Genomic DNA, 17,345 nt, shown 5'->3' on the forward strand with positions numbered 1-17,345 from the left:
ACAATTTTGTACTTCCGTCTCTTATCGATCAATTGAAGTATTTCTTCTGTTACCCATAGTTTCTTCGCAGTTACCCTCTTCGTACCTATGTTTTCCTTACCACCTTCTGTTATCCCCATTTTCAGGGATTTCCATTCCTCTTCAACTGTACTGCCAACGCAGATATTTCATTTTGCAGTATCTGTAGCGTTAGAGATCTTCAAGCGTATCTTCGTCATTTCTTAGTACTTCGGTATCTCACTTCTTTGCATGTTGGAATACTGATTCTTCCTGACTAATGTCTTGAACTTCAGCCTACTCTTCCTCACTACTATGTTGTGATCTGAGTCTATATCTGCTCCTGATTTCACCTTTCAATCCAATATATGATTTCGGAATATCATACCAATCCATTGACCTGGAATGCGGTCAGTGAGAAAATCCCAGGTAATGGAGTGGTGCACCATTTTGCATGAAGCAAAAATTTCGTTCTTGGTCGTCCTCATCGATTTGGGATATCAAAAATTGTTGCAACATATCCAGGTACACTATCTCGTTGATGGTTCTCTCTCTCTCTCAAAAAAAGAAAAAAAGGGGAGCAGGGCGTACTCTTTGTTCTTTCTCCAAGCACAAAAAAGTTCAGTTTAGGGCTATCACGAAAATATTGCAATGTTTGATGTGGATTTCCACTGCCCCAAATCATACAGTTATGTTTGTTGACCTTCCCACTTAAGTGAAAAGTCGACTCGTCAGAAAAGATGGTTTTGTCCAAGAAATGATTGATCATCATCAAAAAAAAAGTGTGTGAAATCTTATGGGACTTAACTGCTAAGGTCATCAGTCCCTAAGCTTACTTGACCTAAATTTTCCTAAGGACAAACACACACACGAATGCCCGAGGGAGGACTCAAACCTCCGCCAGGACCAACCACACAGTCAATGACTACAGCGCCCGAGACCGCTCGGCTAATCCCGCGCGGCTGATCATCCTCACGTAACCGATTTAACATATCCGCACATAGTTCTTGCAAGCAATTTTATCAGTGTCTTCTATTGCTTGTACGATCATCAGTCTGTACAGTTTCATATGCAAACGGGTTTTTCAACACACGCTAAACACTCGTATCTGGGATTTGCAGTTCGCAGGATGCACCCCGGGTCTATTTCATTGAGCCGTCAGATGTATTTGGACGACCTGATGATTTCCCACCACACCGACCACACTGTTTCTACACAACATTTATGCCACTCATAATCTGTAGGCCTACTAGGATGATCTTTAGCGTAATTGGTACGGATATTGCGCTGAACTCTTGTCGTCTACTTCGATTCTTCAAACATAACACACAGTTAGCACGCTCGGGTCCAGTGAAGGCAGCAACCTTTAACGCAACTTCCACTACCGCTCCTTACGATGGGACTACTATCACCTCTGTAGGTACTGTGAATTAATTTACATGAATTTTCAAAATTGTTAAGTCCTTTTTGAAACACCCTGTACAATACGAATCATCATGTCGCGGTACGAGGGGAAAGACAAAATTTATCAGCTTATCAGCTATAAAATTCGCACACTTTTCAAAATAGTCGCCTGTTACTCGGTGTACTTTATCCAGCGTTCTCCGACGAGTAAATTTGTTTCCTGAAGTGGTGTTCTATAAAATTCCAAATGCCTATGAACGTCGTAAAAGCTTCTTTGGTTACGAAACTTTAACAACAGAAAATTTCTTGCGCTTTGGGACAAGTGAAAGTCATAAGGTGTCATATTAGTTAAACGGGGTTGGTGTTCCAATCATTCTTACTTCAAATGCCTGTTCTTTCCAGTGTCGAAATACGTTCTTATCTAGATGCATTGCTCTGGGATCTCAGGTACTTTGCAGGCAACAAGTTTGCCTGTCATACTATTTACGAAGTGCCATGTATCAATTCTGCATCCCATAATGACACGAGTCATATTCTTCTAGGTACATGAAACTGCCTTACGAGATGTATGACCACCCCTGCCCATGGCCTTAGTAAGTGTCACGTTTTTGAAGTGAAATGGTGGATTGCATTTTACTCGCGGTGACAAGTCGGTGTACAAATTGAGTAGAAACACTCCAGAGGATTTCGTTGTGGCATTACTGTCAGCATACAGCACTTACCATGAACGACCATTCTCGTAGATTGGTGTATAACATCGTCCAGTGTTTGTTTTGCACGTTGGTATTCCGGTCATTTTATTATTTGTATTTCAATGTTGCTATTTATTGTCGTTTTGCCATTTGGAATTGTGGACGCTAGAAAATGGAATGGCCAGTGGAGAAATCGGTACATTTCCGACGTACTCTTCTGTTTGAGTCCAATAGACGGGTGACATTAGCGGAGGCAGCTACAAACTTTTGCGCCGTGTTTGGGAATAAATCTGTTGGATAGAGTACGGCAGGAAAATGGTTTTCCGATTTTAAAAATGGTTCAGATGGCTCTGAGAACTATGGGACTTAACATCTGAGGTCATCAGTCCCCTAGAACTTGGAACTACTTAAACCTAACTACATCACACACAACCATGCCCGAGCCAGGATTCGAACCTGCGACCGTAGCAGTCGCGCGGTTCCGGACTGAAGCGCCTACAACCGCTCGGCTATCGCGGCCGGCTTCTGATTTTAAGCAGGATCCATTTGACATTAGTGACTCTGCATGTTGTCGAAGACTTTCTAGGTTTGATGAACATCGTTTACACGCATTAATCCACAATGGTCCACGTCACCGTAGTCAAGAACTGGCAATTGTGATGAACTGTGCTTATTCTACCATAGCGCGACATTTATATGCAATTGGGAAGGTTAAAAAATCTCTTGTATAGGTACCGCATGCTCTGAGCCAAAATAACAAAAACCAGCACGTGGCCATGTTATAATGTTTTGACTTTGTCCTTGGCGCCAAAAATGTGCCATGACTGTGAAATGTGACATCCGTGTACTCATAGTAGAAGTTTGTGAACTCAGGTGTTCATTGGTTGCCAACATTTTTGGCAATACTTAACATGCATTAGTTCCATTGGATTTTCCTATGACTATGTCCAATTGTAACTTTATGTACAGCTGGAATTTAGCGTAAGGACATTAAATGGTCTTATGGTCATAAGACATCAAGGAATATGCAACGCGTAGTCAATAACTAACGCTGTTATAGTGTGTATGTACTGGTGTAATGTAATTTTTTAAGAAATTAGTATGAGCAGGTACATCTCAGTAAGGGAAAAAGGCAGTCCAAAAGTCGATGGTAAGGTAATAACAAGAAACTGAACATACTTTTGGCAGTCAAAGGCACATTTATTATCAGTTTCAATGTACACGTAGTGAATTGTACGTTTTTATTGCATACTCTAATAGGCAATGACTTACATAAAATTCATTTTATTTTTGCGACATTTGGTTCTTAAGATATTCTATGTACATTTTTATTGCCTCACGGAATATTTTCATGTTCTCTTTAACTTTGGCACTTGAGCCTTCAACCCGAGAAATCCACTGAGCAATGTTTGCATGTTTAGCAGGGTTTATTCCACATTTTGTATTGAACTGAAAAGAAAAATGAAAAAGATATTCTTAATACTTTCTATGCCAGCGTTCTATAGATAAAAGAAATTCTAGAGTCTGTTTCTTATAGCGTTGAATTAAGGCATAAATTCATCAAGAATTCAAAGTTAGTAATTTCTTGTGAAGAAAAATTGTTTGCCTAAGCAAATTGACCTACGGAATACAGAGTTGCTTTAACACTCCATTGTTTTCGCAACCTCGTAAGTGAGTGAAGAAAACTGTGAAAGAAAATTTATAAAAATATAGTATAAAAAGTGTAAAAGTCATTGCTATAATATCTTTTTTGTTAAACTTGGTATGTGAAAAGGAAGAAACACACACACACACACACAAAGCACTGACAAAATTTATGGCACCCTGTCGACATTGCAGTGCACACATACATATCGGTGATCACGGACCCTGAATATCATACGCCGATCTTACAGTGTTTCTCGACAGATAGCAATTTGTGCACTTTGGATCCAGTTCTCAAAGATACCTCACTGCTGAAGGTCCTTCTACAGTTCATCCTCCCATCGTTTACTCCATCTCCCAATAGGACGAGTTTCATCAGGTTTTTCCGCAAACACAGCTTTAATCCGGCATGTTTCTGGCCTCTGGCCGTGCGTGCTGCCCAGGCTTATTTCCACACTTCCATTTTCTGCGCGATTTAGATTGTTTCATTAGGTCATTCAATTGCTGCTTCTTTTTACGTCTCCACACTGTTCTCTTCAGACTGGTGCAAAGATATTTTCCGTTCAAAGATCAGCAGGTTCTCCTCCCTTTTCTTTTGTGGTGCTTAACGTGTGCCATACAACAACACCGGTACTATCACCGTATTATAGGCTTTAAGTTTGCTCTCAACTGAAAAATGTTTTCATGAAATTATCCACTTAAGACTGAAAGAAGGTTTCAGACCCATTAGCAATACATTGATGAATTGTTTTAGATTATTATGCCTGATGAACTAGGTGCGAGGTATTTCAAACCTTCCACTCTTGTTGTATTCCATATTCTAACCTGTAATGGGACATTAATATGGGCTTCTCTGGATACATATTTCACTTCAGTCTTCTCCATATTAATCCTGATACCAGTCTTTTCTACGTTCTCTAAGGTTTCTGCCATTTCTTCCTCCGACTCCGCCATGGCTGCACTGTCATCTGCATATCCCAAGAGCTGTATTCTTCCATTCAGCTTATCTTCCTTTACCTTCTCTGTTCAATTCCCGAATTACTTTCTCCAGAACTACAGTAAAAAGCAATGGTGAAATGGGATCACATTATCTGACTTCTTTTCTGATGCCAAGTTCCCTGGATCTCTCCCCCTCGTATTTCACCTTGGTTCTTGCCTCTGCTGCACACACCTTCACCAAGTTAATTAAATTCCTTGGCATGGCAAGCTTCCTCAGGATGTTGTACGTAATTAACCTGTGTATACTATCATACACCTTCGATAAATCTACAAATGTTTTCAGGAACCGATCTTTGAAATCACGGCACTTCTCCTCTGTCACCACATGGTGAAAATTTGATCGATGTTTACCTTCCTACCCGAAGCCCTGCATGGTACTCTCCAACAATATCTTCAGCAAAAGACTTCAGCTATTCATGAATTATTGATGATAATCCTTTGTGTGGTATACTGAGAAGAGAAATACTTCTATAACTGCTACAGTTCCTTTTATTGGTCTCTTATGCAGTGGGATAATGGTAGCTGACTTCCACTGATTCGGAATCTCCTCCTTTCTCCATAGTCCACTTATGAGAGTGTAGATATTCAAATATAAATCATTAACGTGTGCGACATGCTATAGACCATGATGTCGACAAAGAATTTAGTTTCTCTACTAACAACGCTCACCTTAAAAGAAGTAATGAAAGTCTTCGTAAGGCAATGTTACCTCAAGTGACGCCAAGGACACCACTGTGGCATAATCCGCTACTGTTATGTTGTCCCCTGCGAGCCATTGCTTTCCCTCAAGCATTCTGTTCAGTATCTCCAGTCCATTGTTCACCTTGTCAACATCACTCTGGGATAATGGTATTGCGGAGAAGGTTGGACCCTGTGGAAGACAGATCAATAACAGTCCAGTAACGGAAGTGGCTTAGACTGTTTACCTGTATCAAAATTAAATTAATAAGTAACACAAAAGTCCGTTGCTTAACAATGAGCAAGCACTTCCCACAATGACATGGCAGAAATCTCTCGGCGGCCACCGCGGCACACCTGAAGTTTGAGACACGTGGCTTGTAATGGAGATACGCACACTGACGCGGTTTACAGCAACGGTGACGCAGCGGTTTTGCAGCGGTGCAGCACGGTCCCTGTGCCGTGCCTCCACGCAGCCACGCCCCTGCACTGTGCATGTATATCTGACGCTCACAGGGTAGCTAAGTACCAAACGATTTTGAGGACGCTGCTCGGTTAACATTTCTTTATATACAGTCTCCCACCGCTACTTGACAGTCGATTAGCAATCTTCTTCATTACTGCCCGTACACTCATGAATAAAAGTGTCGCATCATCACGATATGTCGTTCAAGTGCGTTGATATTTAATTTTTCCTGTACCGACCAGAAAACCACTACTGCTGTTGTTTGTAAAGATAGTTACCACGAGCAATGAATAAGGGTACAGCGCCACACTAGAACGGACTGCAGTATTTCAGTTGAAAGTGACGCACCACCTGATTCACATTAGATACGTCTGCGGAACAGTAGATGGAACATCTATTACCCCACTGAGTACAGTCGCGATTAGTGATTGGGTCTGTATCATAACGTTGCGCGGCGAAGGTTTGTCAAACACGGACTTTGCCGCATGCGTGCTTGGAGACAGATGTGATAGGGACATGGAATCAATTCCAGTTGACAGGTGCACCACCCAGACTGTCCACGTTGGACAGTGCACAGGATGTTCGATATGTACGATATTTGAATCAAAGGGCCTGTGCGGCTGGTTCCGGCGGAGGTTCGAGTCCTCCCTCAGGAATGGGTGTGTGTGTGTTTGTCCTTAGGATAATTTAGGTTAAGTAGTGTGTAAGCTTAGGGACTGATGACGTTAGAAGATAAGTCCCATAAGATTTTACACACATTTGAACATTTTTGAACAATCAAAGGACTGAGGGCTCTAGATCCGAATCCGGCGTTTGAAGAGACGACAGAACGTCTTGTATCTCATCAAGATTAGGACACGATTTCATGATGCGAATCTGCATTCCCGACAACCATGGCGAGCACCAATTAGTGCACCACAACACCGTGGATCCAACACTTCAGATTACAGCAGCAGTATCAAAGACTACGGCCTTGGACTTAACATATCCTATTCTGTATTTACCCGATAATCCTTCCGAAATATTGCCAGCATGAAAGTTAACCTACATGAATAGGACGCATAAGTACAGAACGGATGTTAAAGCGTTTTCAAGCGTACAGCAGCAGGTACTACCACCACGTCACGGTAACGAAAATTTCACCCTCAGTAACCATCTCCTCTGTCCCTCATCACCAGATACCTCCTCTCCAATCCAAACTTCCAGTTCACTACCACCCACCCCACTCGGTCTATAACAAGGTTTAGTGTGGTGTGCCTGTCAACATACATCATTTAATGAAGGGTGTAGGGAAGAAGGACAGACAATATAAAAATGTGTAATAACTGATGCAGGGAAGGATGCTTCGTCGGTGCAAGGGAAACATGTAGACTCTATAGTACCATTTTTCGGTAGTCCACAGGTTCTGCAGTAGCGTGAAACTTATAGAGGGAGGAAACTGTGCGCCATCAACCGCCATATTAGACATAGGAAGCAAGTGGACAGCGTGCAGGCAAGCCGCTGCTAATATCTGGGACTGGGTGCTAAAATAATGCTGCCGTACATTGTGCAATGCAGCAGTCGGCCATAGAGTTTCCAGATGCCATGGCACAACGTTGCTCTTCCATAGCCATCTACGTGACAATAGGCGGGCTCATTTCAAATTTAGCGGGCCATAGCTACTGTGAATTCTCACAGCTCAGCCAAGCAGCACTTGATCCTGGACGTCCGACCCCGACTGACCCTTAACAGCCAGAAAGCATCCACGCCAGCAGAGCGTTCAGTGTGGGGTCGAGCGCAACTTCAACGTCATCTAGCAGCACGGTTGTCGTAGGTCTCGAGACGCTGCCGCTGAATGGAAGCCACTACCAGGGTGTCATCGTCTGACATCCCAGCCTTCTCCAAGAGCCCTGTGTGCGGTGTACAGCGTCTGCGCGCCTGGACGACTGTTTGGCGCTGGCTGCAGTCCACCGTGAAGTGTGAGAACAGAAAGAAAGCCGGTACTCTGTGGGCCGACTCGCCGCGCTAAACAGCGCAGCTAAACGCGCCTACTGTTGCACTGGTTATCCTGCTAGTCAAGATCCAGCAGTGCCATTACGCGTAGTACGTTACGTTCGTTCCGTTGGCTCGGTAGTCACTCTCACTCGATGTTACGTAAAGTAATCGGCAAAAAAAAATTATTTTTCAGGTTACTTATAGCCTTATACACTCCTGGAAATGGAAAAAAGAACACATTGACACCGGTGTGTCAGACCCACCATACTTGCTCCGGACACTGCGAGAGGGCTGTACAAGCAATGATCACACGCACGGCACAGCGGACACACCAGGAACCGCGGTGTTGGCCGTCGAATGGCGCTAGCTGCGCAGCATTTGTGCACCGCCGCCGTCAGTGTCAGCCAGTTTGCCGTGGCATACGGAGCTCCATCGCAGTCTTTAACACTGGTAGCATGCCGCGACAGCGTGGACGTGAACCGTATGTGCAGTTGACGGATTTTGAGCGAGGGCGTATAGTGGGCATGCGGGAGGCCGGGTGGACGTACCGCCGAATTGCTCAACACGTGGGGCGTGAGGTCTCCACAGTACATCGATGTTGTCGCCAGTGGTCGGCGGAAGGTGCACGTGCACGTGCCCGTCGACCTGGGACCGGACCGCAGCGACGCACGGATGCACGCCAAGACCGTAGGATCCTACGCAGTGCCGTAGGGGACCGCACCGCCACTTCCCAGCAAATTAGGGACACTGTTGCTCCTGGGGTATCGGCGAGGACCATTCGCAACCGTCTCCATGAAGCTGGGCTACGGTCCCGCACACCGTTAGGCCGTCTTCCGCTCACGCCCCAACATCGTGCAGCCCGCCTCCAGTGGTGTCGCGACAGGCGTGAATGGAGGGACGAATGGAGACGTGTCGTCTTCAGCGATGAGAGTCGCTTCTGCCTTGGTGCCAATGATGGTCGTATGCGTGTTTGGCGCCGTGCAGGTGAGCGCCACAATCAGGACTGCATACGACCGAGGCACACAGGTCCAACACCCGGCATCATGGTGTGGGGAGCGATCTCCTACACTGGCCGTACACCACTGGTGATCGTCGAGGGGACACTGAATAGTGCACGGTACATCCAAACCGTCATCGAACCCATCGTTCTACCATTCCTAGACCGGCAAGGGAACTTGCTGTTCCAACAGGACAATGCACTTCCGCATGTATCCCGTGCCACCCAACGTGCTCTAGAAGGTGTAAGTCAACTACCCTGGCCAGCAAGATCTCCGGATCTGTCCCCCATTGAGCATGTTTGGGACTGGATGAAGCGTCGTCTCACGCGGTCTGCACGTCCAGCACGAACGCTGGTCCAACTGAGGCGCCAGGTGGAAATGGCATGGCAAGTCGTTCCACAGGACTACATCCAGCATCTCTACGATCGTCTCCATGGGAGAATAGCAGCCTGCATTGCTGCGAAAGGTGGATATACACTGTACTAGTGCCGACATTGTGCATGCTCTGTTGCCTGTGTCTATGTGCCTGTGGTTCTGTCAGTGTGATCATGTGATGTATCTGACAACAGGAATGTGTCAATAAAGTTTCCCCTTCCTGGGACAATGAATTCACGGTGTTCTTATTTCAATTTCCAGGAGTGTATGTCAGCTCCATGGTGAAGTGTCCCATATTTCAATAATGGCAATACTAAACGCCATATACTCATTTAAGTTCGACACTGCGCGGAATCCTAAAAAGTTTGTAATAAAAAATATGAGTCGTTATGATTTTGCGTTTTGTGCATATTGCATCACTTGTTGCTGCGAGTGAAATTTAGCTATGATATTGAACTTTTCCTTAGACCTGAGAAGACGTCTATATCTTAATCCAGTCTCGAGAAAATGGAATTTATGCAGCACGTTCACTTCCGACTGCACGTGCACGGGAATTAAATATTCATAGCGTACCTCATATCACCTAAAATGTTAGAGATGTCGATACGACATTTTGGCAAGTTCTAGCATGCAAGGAGGAGAGTACGTTTCTATATGATTAACATAGGAAACTTTCTTATCTAGCCCGCATCTCGTGGTCGTGCGGTAGCGTTTTCGGTTCCCACGCCCGGGTTCCCGGGTTCGATTCCTGGCGGGGTCAGGGATTTTCTCTGCCTCGTGATGGCTGGGTGTTGTGTGCTGTCCTTAGGTTAGTTAGGTTTAAGTAGTTCTAAGTTCTAGGGGACTTATGACCACAGCAGTTGAGTCCCATAGTGCTCAGAGCCATTTGAACCATTTTTTTTTTCTTATCTACGGCAATAAAGGGGAAGCAGTAGTTTCTACTTTATTTCTTCAGTCCAACACTGTAATTCTAAAGAGTCTTAGACACCTGTTGAATAGAGAATTTGCTAATATGAAACTAAATGTGAAATTTCTTATCTTATTTAACAACAAACCGTCACAATGAGGTTTTCCATAAGCTGTTGACTACTCTAGTCGCCTATTGCATTTTAATGAGATACTCTGCTTCACGATACTGTCGCAGTAGGTATTGAAATGTATATTTGGGCAATTTATACCGTATTTTAACAAAAAAAGCTAAGTTAAATCTGTCAATAAGAGAAATGTAGCCGTTCCTCATTACTGGTGACATTTCTCCAAACTCGAAATAGTTAACAATTCAGACCAAAATGAAACTCCAATTGTGTTACAATTTTGGCAGAATTCTATAACACATCATATTTTTAATACTGTAAGGCTGGAATGGAAGCTTACAAAACGATTTTCTCCCAATTTTTCGTCAGGGAAATATGGAAGTGATTCGCAGCAAATTAGTGTACTATATTTGTGTTCCTATCCCGATTCAGAGTGAAGTGGTGAGCTTTTCCAGTATGTTTATCTTTTAATCTGTCAAAGATAGATTTATACTTTATTTTAGCCTTAATAAGTAGTTTCGAGCGGTTCATAAAGTAACGAAACAATGTAACTTTCTAGGATCATCAATGGTGAATCGAAGTTTGCTGTAGGTTTTTGTAAAACATAAGTAAAGTAATTACACATTTATTTTCATATAGATGATGTACTGCTTAACAATGTATTTGTCCTCAGTTCCTCATTTAATAAACTACTATTTCTTGGAAGTTAAAGATGCAAAAAAGGGTATTATTTACTAAGTTTCAGTACCCGCTTTTCCTTATATAAAAGACACTGGGTTATAAGATTACTCAGAATTTGCAACAAAAGGCATGAGTTATTTTGGCCTGACTTGTTAACCTTCTCTCTTTCCGAAAAGCGTAATTAGTGGCAATTTTTTTCTGAAAAAGTTTACCAACTCGATGAAAATAGATCGCCAATTCTGTTACAATTTCAGGGGAATCCTGTAACGTTGTGTCTCCTTAATAATGAGCGTCTGGGACTGAAACTTACTATAGAATTTTCTTTCTTCACCTCAGTTAGATTTGAAATATGAAAAGGTACAGCAAATAGTGTACCATGTTTCCGTTCCTATGCCCGTTCATAGTGAGGGAGTGATTCTTTCTACTAGGAATATATTTCAGTTCATAAGTGTTACTGACTTTAACAAATAGTTAGTAAGGTTCTAAAAGTCGTTAGTGCGTTCACAGCTTCAGAGTTATGACAGAGTTTTACTGGGTCAGTTCTAGTCTGCATCGACAATGCAATATTGTTCTCTTAGAAATAACAAATTAGGTTTCTGTGTGTCTGTGGATAACAATATTACAAAAACGTGATAGTCATTCTTTATGAACTGTTTGTACTACTCACGAATACGAAAATAGATTATAAATATGTATAACCTATCTTTAAATATATGTAATCTATCTTTTACACATTAGAATATAATTATGATAGAGAAGTTTACCACTTCACTCTGAATTGGGATATGAACAGAAATATAGTATCCTACTTGTTGCGAATTATTTTCATATTCCTCCGATGGAAAATTGGGATAAAATCCTTTTGTAAGGTTCCATTCCAGTCGTGCAGTATTAAAATACGATGGGTTACAGGATTCCGCCAAAATTGCTACAAAATTGATGATTTATTTTTGTCTTACTTTGTGTTAACTACATTTCATTTGTAGAAACATCATCAGTCATGACGAACGGCTAGATTTCTCATGCTGACGGGTTTACTTTTTCTTTTTTCGTTAAAAATACGGTATAATTTGCACAAAAGTACTTTGCAGTGCCTACTGTGACAATGTGTTATTAAACAAGCAATAGGTGACCAGGGAAATAGTGGTAACTTAAGGAAAACCTCATTGTGTCGGTTTGCTGTAAAGTAAGATAAGAAATTACACGTTTAGTTTCATAATAGCCAATTCTCTTTTCAGTAGTTGTCTAAGACTCTTAAGAAAATTACAGTACTGGACTGCAAAAATAAAATACAAACCACAGCTTCCGCTATATCGCCGTAGATTAGTAAGTTCCCTATATTGTCCATGTAGCAAAATACTCTGCTTGTTGGATCTGGACTACTCGTCACTTACAGGGTGCATAAGGGATGCAGCGTTCTCGGAATGCTATACAACAGTTCGAGCAAATAACATTAGTAGTTTTATTTCTACAAAGTAATTGACAATACTTAACTTTGGAGTTACGTCGGTGTCGCAAGTAACATGCAAACAGTAATGTTCGTCGCTATAGACAAAGTCCAAGTAAGCACTTGATACTGATCACTACAATTTGTTCTGCGAGTGCCTTCCTACAACCGTCCACTTATATCCGTACACGGAGCTGATCTGAGCACTAATGTCCGACCCTGTCAGCGGGCTATTGGCTGACGTTTCCTCGCTGCCTTCTCTGGTTTTCCGTTCTTCGTCTTCGTTCCGCCGCTTGTGGTTACGCGAGAACACTGCTCTTTGCATGTCATCACCTGCCGAAATCTCGTATCGATAGCTCGAACAGTTTAGGAGATATGAATTATGTTATGAATATTTCAGTCCCGTGCACGTGCGGTCGGAAGCAATCGTGCTACATAAATTCCATTTTCCCGAAATTGATAGAGACCTCCTCTCAAGTATAAAGAAAAATTCAATATCTTAGCTAAATCTGATTTGCAGAACCACATGGTGTAATATGCACGAAACGCAAAATCATAGCGACCCATATTTTTCACTGTAAACTTTTTCGAATTCCGCGCAGCGTCGTACTTAGATGCGAATATCGCGTTAAGTATTACCATTATCGAAATTTTCGCCACTTCCCCATGAAGCTGACGTGTAAAACTAAAAGTGACCTGAATTTTTGTTTCTGACGGCTAGTTTACGTAAATTCGTGTGAGAAAGACTGCAGGGTTTGCGCCTCGCTTTTGTCACCACGATGCGTCGCCTACCGGCGCACCGAAAGCGGGCAAAGAATATTTCGCTCATTCCTGATCGGCACTGTGTGCTGCCTCATTGGATAACGGGAGAAATTTCCCGCGCTGGATGAAGCCACCTGGAGCTGCCCCCCCCCCCCCCCCACCCCCCAGCGCAGGTAGCCCGCTTGTGCGCATCCCAAGCTTGCACGCTGCCGGTCTTATGCTGTCATCGTGTCAGCAAAGTCGGCGTCGCTGGCAGCTGATATTTCGCGGCGGCAGCACCCACGTACCCTGGAGACGCAGACGTCGCCGCATACTGCAGGAGAATTTTTTTTTTTTGGGGGGGGGGGGTATTATGCCGCTACCTCAATGACCGTATCAGCCTCCTGGAAGGGGACGCCTACCTCTTACATGGAAGTCATGCAGAATAAAGAAGGGTGAAGATGAATGATCTTTCCTGACTGTGCACTTGCCATGGTGTTGGTACAACGGAACCCACAGTACCTGCACTTGCTGTTCTCGGACAGAGGCGGCCTACCTGATTATAGTCCGACTAACGAACAATGGTATGGTAGAGGCATGAACTTGCGATTGTAGTGTTGCCGGTTCCAGCTCACAGTTATGGCACGCCCATAGATGTGCTTTGTGCTTAGGGAAAGCGTGTATCTTCCTAATTAAAAAGGGTTCAAATGGCTCTAAGCACAATAGGACTTAACATCGGAGGTCAGCAGTTACCTAGACTTAGAAGTACTTTAACTAACCTAAGGATATCACACACTTCCATGCCCGCGGCAGGATCCGAACCTGCCGACACGAGTGCCCGAGCGGTTCTAGGCGCCACAGTCTGGCACCGCGCGACTGCTACGGTCGCAGGTTCGAATCCTGCCTCGGGCATGGATGTGTGTGTGTGGTCCTTAGGATAGTTGGGTTTAAGTAGTTCTAAGTTCTAGTATTTCTAACTTCAGAAGTTAAGTCCCATTGTGCTCAGAGCCATTTGAACCATTTGATCCGAACCTGCGACGGTAGCAGCAGCGCGGTTCCGGGCTGAAGCGCCTAGAACCGCTCCGCCACAACGACCGGCTCTTCCTAATTACATCTCTCGCTTGCTTACATAGAATTTTTCGCTCACCACAATTACCACCCAGGACAACTAGTAACAAATGGAATAAAATTTGACTAATTCGCTACTGTCTGCGATGTTCACAGCAGAGCGCTTAGAACACTACTGAACGCTCACAGAGAATGCGTGACATAAATGCGCAGAACAAGCCTAAATTTGACCGCCGTCGTTCGTGACTCCAGCTATAGCACTCTACTGCTGCTGCCCCACATGCTACACTCTGGTGCGATACCGCGACATGGTTAAACCAGAGGTGACATGGCAAACCCGATACGTTTACAATACCTAAACTCATGTAAAATATCCAGGCAGGGTAACTGATCACTAGATGTCCTGCCCATGTAAAAAGAGGCGGGGAATATTTTCAGCTGTCACTGCAGAATGGGATATCCAGAAGAGCTCAGTCATTTCGAATATGGACCAATCATTGGATGTCACCTGAGTAGCAAATCCATCTGGGACATTTCAACCTTTCCAGATACGCACGACTGTTGTGCTAGGACTGTGAGTGGAGGCACGAAGAGACATTCACAGCTAAACCAAAACCAGCCGGACAAGGACCACTGATCAACGCAGAGGGTGTCTCTGAAACAATGCATGAAATCTGAAGAAGGAATTATTCGTGAGTTTCGAGGTGCTTACCAGCAGTCCAGGTAGCACAATGAATATGCGTAGGGAGTTGAATGGGCTACAGTGGTCGAACAGCTGCTCATACGCTTGATATTTCTATGGTCATTGTCGAGCGATGCTTGTGGTAGTTTGCACTTGAAGCGCATAAGGACATCAGTCTCATCCATTACGTTAAGCTGTGCTGCAGCATTCGGTTTGTAGACTTAGTCTTACCACGTTGAGTATGAAGTTGTTCCGTTCCAAACTGAAGGACTAAATGGAAATAGAGCCAAATTAGCTGATCATTCTAAAAAGTGAGTTGATGCTTTATATAACTTACAAGTAAATCTGTGAGCATGGATTATAATAAACAAACAAATGAAAAATATTCTCGATCTAATGTTGTACTGTCTTTTGTCAACTTCGTTTTCTGGTCGTAGTCACAGTGTTAGTAATTCACGTTATTTATTCCATTATTCGACTGTCGCCATTTTCCTCACGTTTACATCCAAGCCTAAGCTAATATTTTCCAGTAATCACCTGCTGAGTGCATCGAAGTTACCTCCGTTCCAGAGTTAGTGCTTTCCGGGCGGAGGGTAGAAATCTGTACTACCCTCCCGTTTTCAATGTAGTTCAAAGTAATTCACTGTTCAATATAGTATCTCATATTTATCAGACTGAACAGCTGAATCTGAGGGAATCCAACCTCCCGTTTCAGCCACAGTCTCCTCTCTTTTAATGTTTACTTTGACGCTGATTGACGTATCGCTCTATTTCTAATTAGAATCTATCTGGTTATTAATGGCAAGCTGTTATACTACCATAGCTGCTTCGTGAAAAATTTCTGAGTTATTGATAGACGATGAGAAGACGATATTGAAACATCCTTTCACACTTTGGGTCGAGAACTCAGAAAAACTACAAAATAAAATTCAGCAAATATTTTCACGTATTCTGCAGGCTCATGAGCACTCCAAAATTTTATTATGTACATCTACTTTTACACGAATATATCGATACCCTGATGTCAGCTACTTTTGTAATTCTGAGGCTCATAAATAATGTAGAATGCCATACTTACAATAACTTTCATAACTGCATTGTAGAAATCTTGATCAAAATACAGCCTCTGGTCTACGAGGACACGTTTCTCTAGATCTTTTGGATACAGAGAATCGTCCTTTGCATATTTTGATACAAGGTATGTTACAATCGCTCGGCTGAAAAAGAAATAAGAATAAATTTCACTGAAGAAAAGTTCATTATAAACAATATTCTTCCGACTTTTAAACGGAATTAGCTGCGCCTGATACCGATGCAATAAGAGAAAAAGTGTCACTATGCAGCTACTGAATATGTGTATTTTGCAGGCCAAGCTACGAAACATCACAACTCCAACTACTTTGCAAACAACTCATTTGCATTTGGAACTGTACAAATAGTGAACAGATTATTGTACCGTCAGTAATTATCAAAAAGATTCTATCGACCCGTAAAACATGGCACACGATAAAAATGAAAGGATGAAATATTGATAATTAATCCCAAATTGCTAGAGGTAGACATTACAGGCGACGAGAAAATGCTTTGACCTGGCATTTGTTTATACAATCCCTAACGAACAGTTTGCAAAGAAAATTAAGTCACAATGCTCCGATTATAATCTGCAAATCAAACATATTTAATAGCAGTATGATAAATGTTCTCGTTATATATTTAAAAGACATTAACAGCTAGAAACGTTTAGATCAGTTTCATATTTCTGGATCTGTTGCAGAAGTTAGTTATAAGTTAGTACTTCGTCATTATTCTGTGGGAAAATCAGGTTGACTAAGAGCCTACGAAGCTGAGACAAAGTACCTATTTATTTTTCTCCCTCTTGGTTTTTTTCTCAGAGGGAAGTATGAACTACTGGACTTTATTCTTCATCACAGTGAACAGGATATGCACTATATAGGATGTATTTTAATTAATAACAAAATTGCTCTATTGCTGAAGATATGATTTGGTGAGTTTGCAAAATCTAAAATTTTATGTTGTTCGGGAAATTTCAAAGGTTTGGAGTAGAACTGGAGCAAATTAACAGTTTGAATCGAGTGCGTCTTGTTCGAATCCCTGTCTGGAACATAGTTTCAACTTATCTCCAAGTTTCATTCAGCTCTAACATGTCTCAGTTATTCGCTCTTGTCGTACTTGTCCACTCATACCAACCTTTCTGCAATATTCAAACCATTGTCGACAAGTGCCGGAATCGTTCGCTGTGGATTTATCTGCAACAGAATATGGTTCGTTAGTGAAATACTGAGAATCGTGCATCTTTAGAATTTCCGGAAATCAGTGAAACCAAGGTCTCATTATATCGAAATTTGACTGTATCCGCAACTGCAATAACATTATAAGCTATAATTAACGTATTTAGTTTTCTGCATGACTGTCCTGTAACACAATAAAGCTATAAGTTATTAAGA

At 42.7% G+C, this 17,345-nt stretch overlaps 1 protein-coding gene across 1 annotated transcript in view; it reads right to left on the reverse strand.

The window, feature by feature from the left end:
• Positions 1-3,320: 3,320 nt before the first annotated feature.
• Positions 3,321-17,345, reverse strand: part of LOC126161705 (glutathione S-transferase 1-1-like) — a 67,621-nt gene continuing 53,596 nt past the window's right edge. The window contains exons 3-6 of the mRNA XM_049917730.1: positions 17,089-17,147; positions 15,959-16,097; positions 5,446-5,607; positions 3,321-3,542 (exon numbers count right to left, since the gene is read on the reverse strand). Of these exons, the coding sequence (XP_049773687.1) occupies positions 3,378-3,542; positions 5,446-5,607; positions 15,959-16,097; positions 17,089-17,147 (525 nt within the window). The 3' untranslated portion in view covers positions 3,321-3,377. The remainder of the gene's footprint in view (positions 3,543-5,445; positions 5,608-15,958; positions 16,098-17,088; positions 17,148-17,345) is intronic.

This window comes from Schistocerca cancellata, chromosome 2 (genome assembly GCF_023864275.1).
Source record: "Schistocerca cancellata isolate TAMUIC-IGC-003103 chromosome 2, iqSchCanc2.1, whole genome shotgun sequence".
In the NCBI taxonomy this organism is placed as follows: Eukaryota; Metazoa; Arthropoda; class Insecta; order Orthoptera; family Acrididae; genus Schistocerca; species Schistocerca cancellata.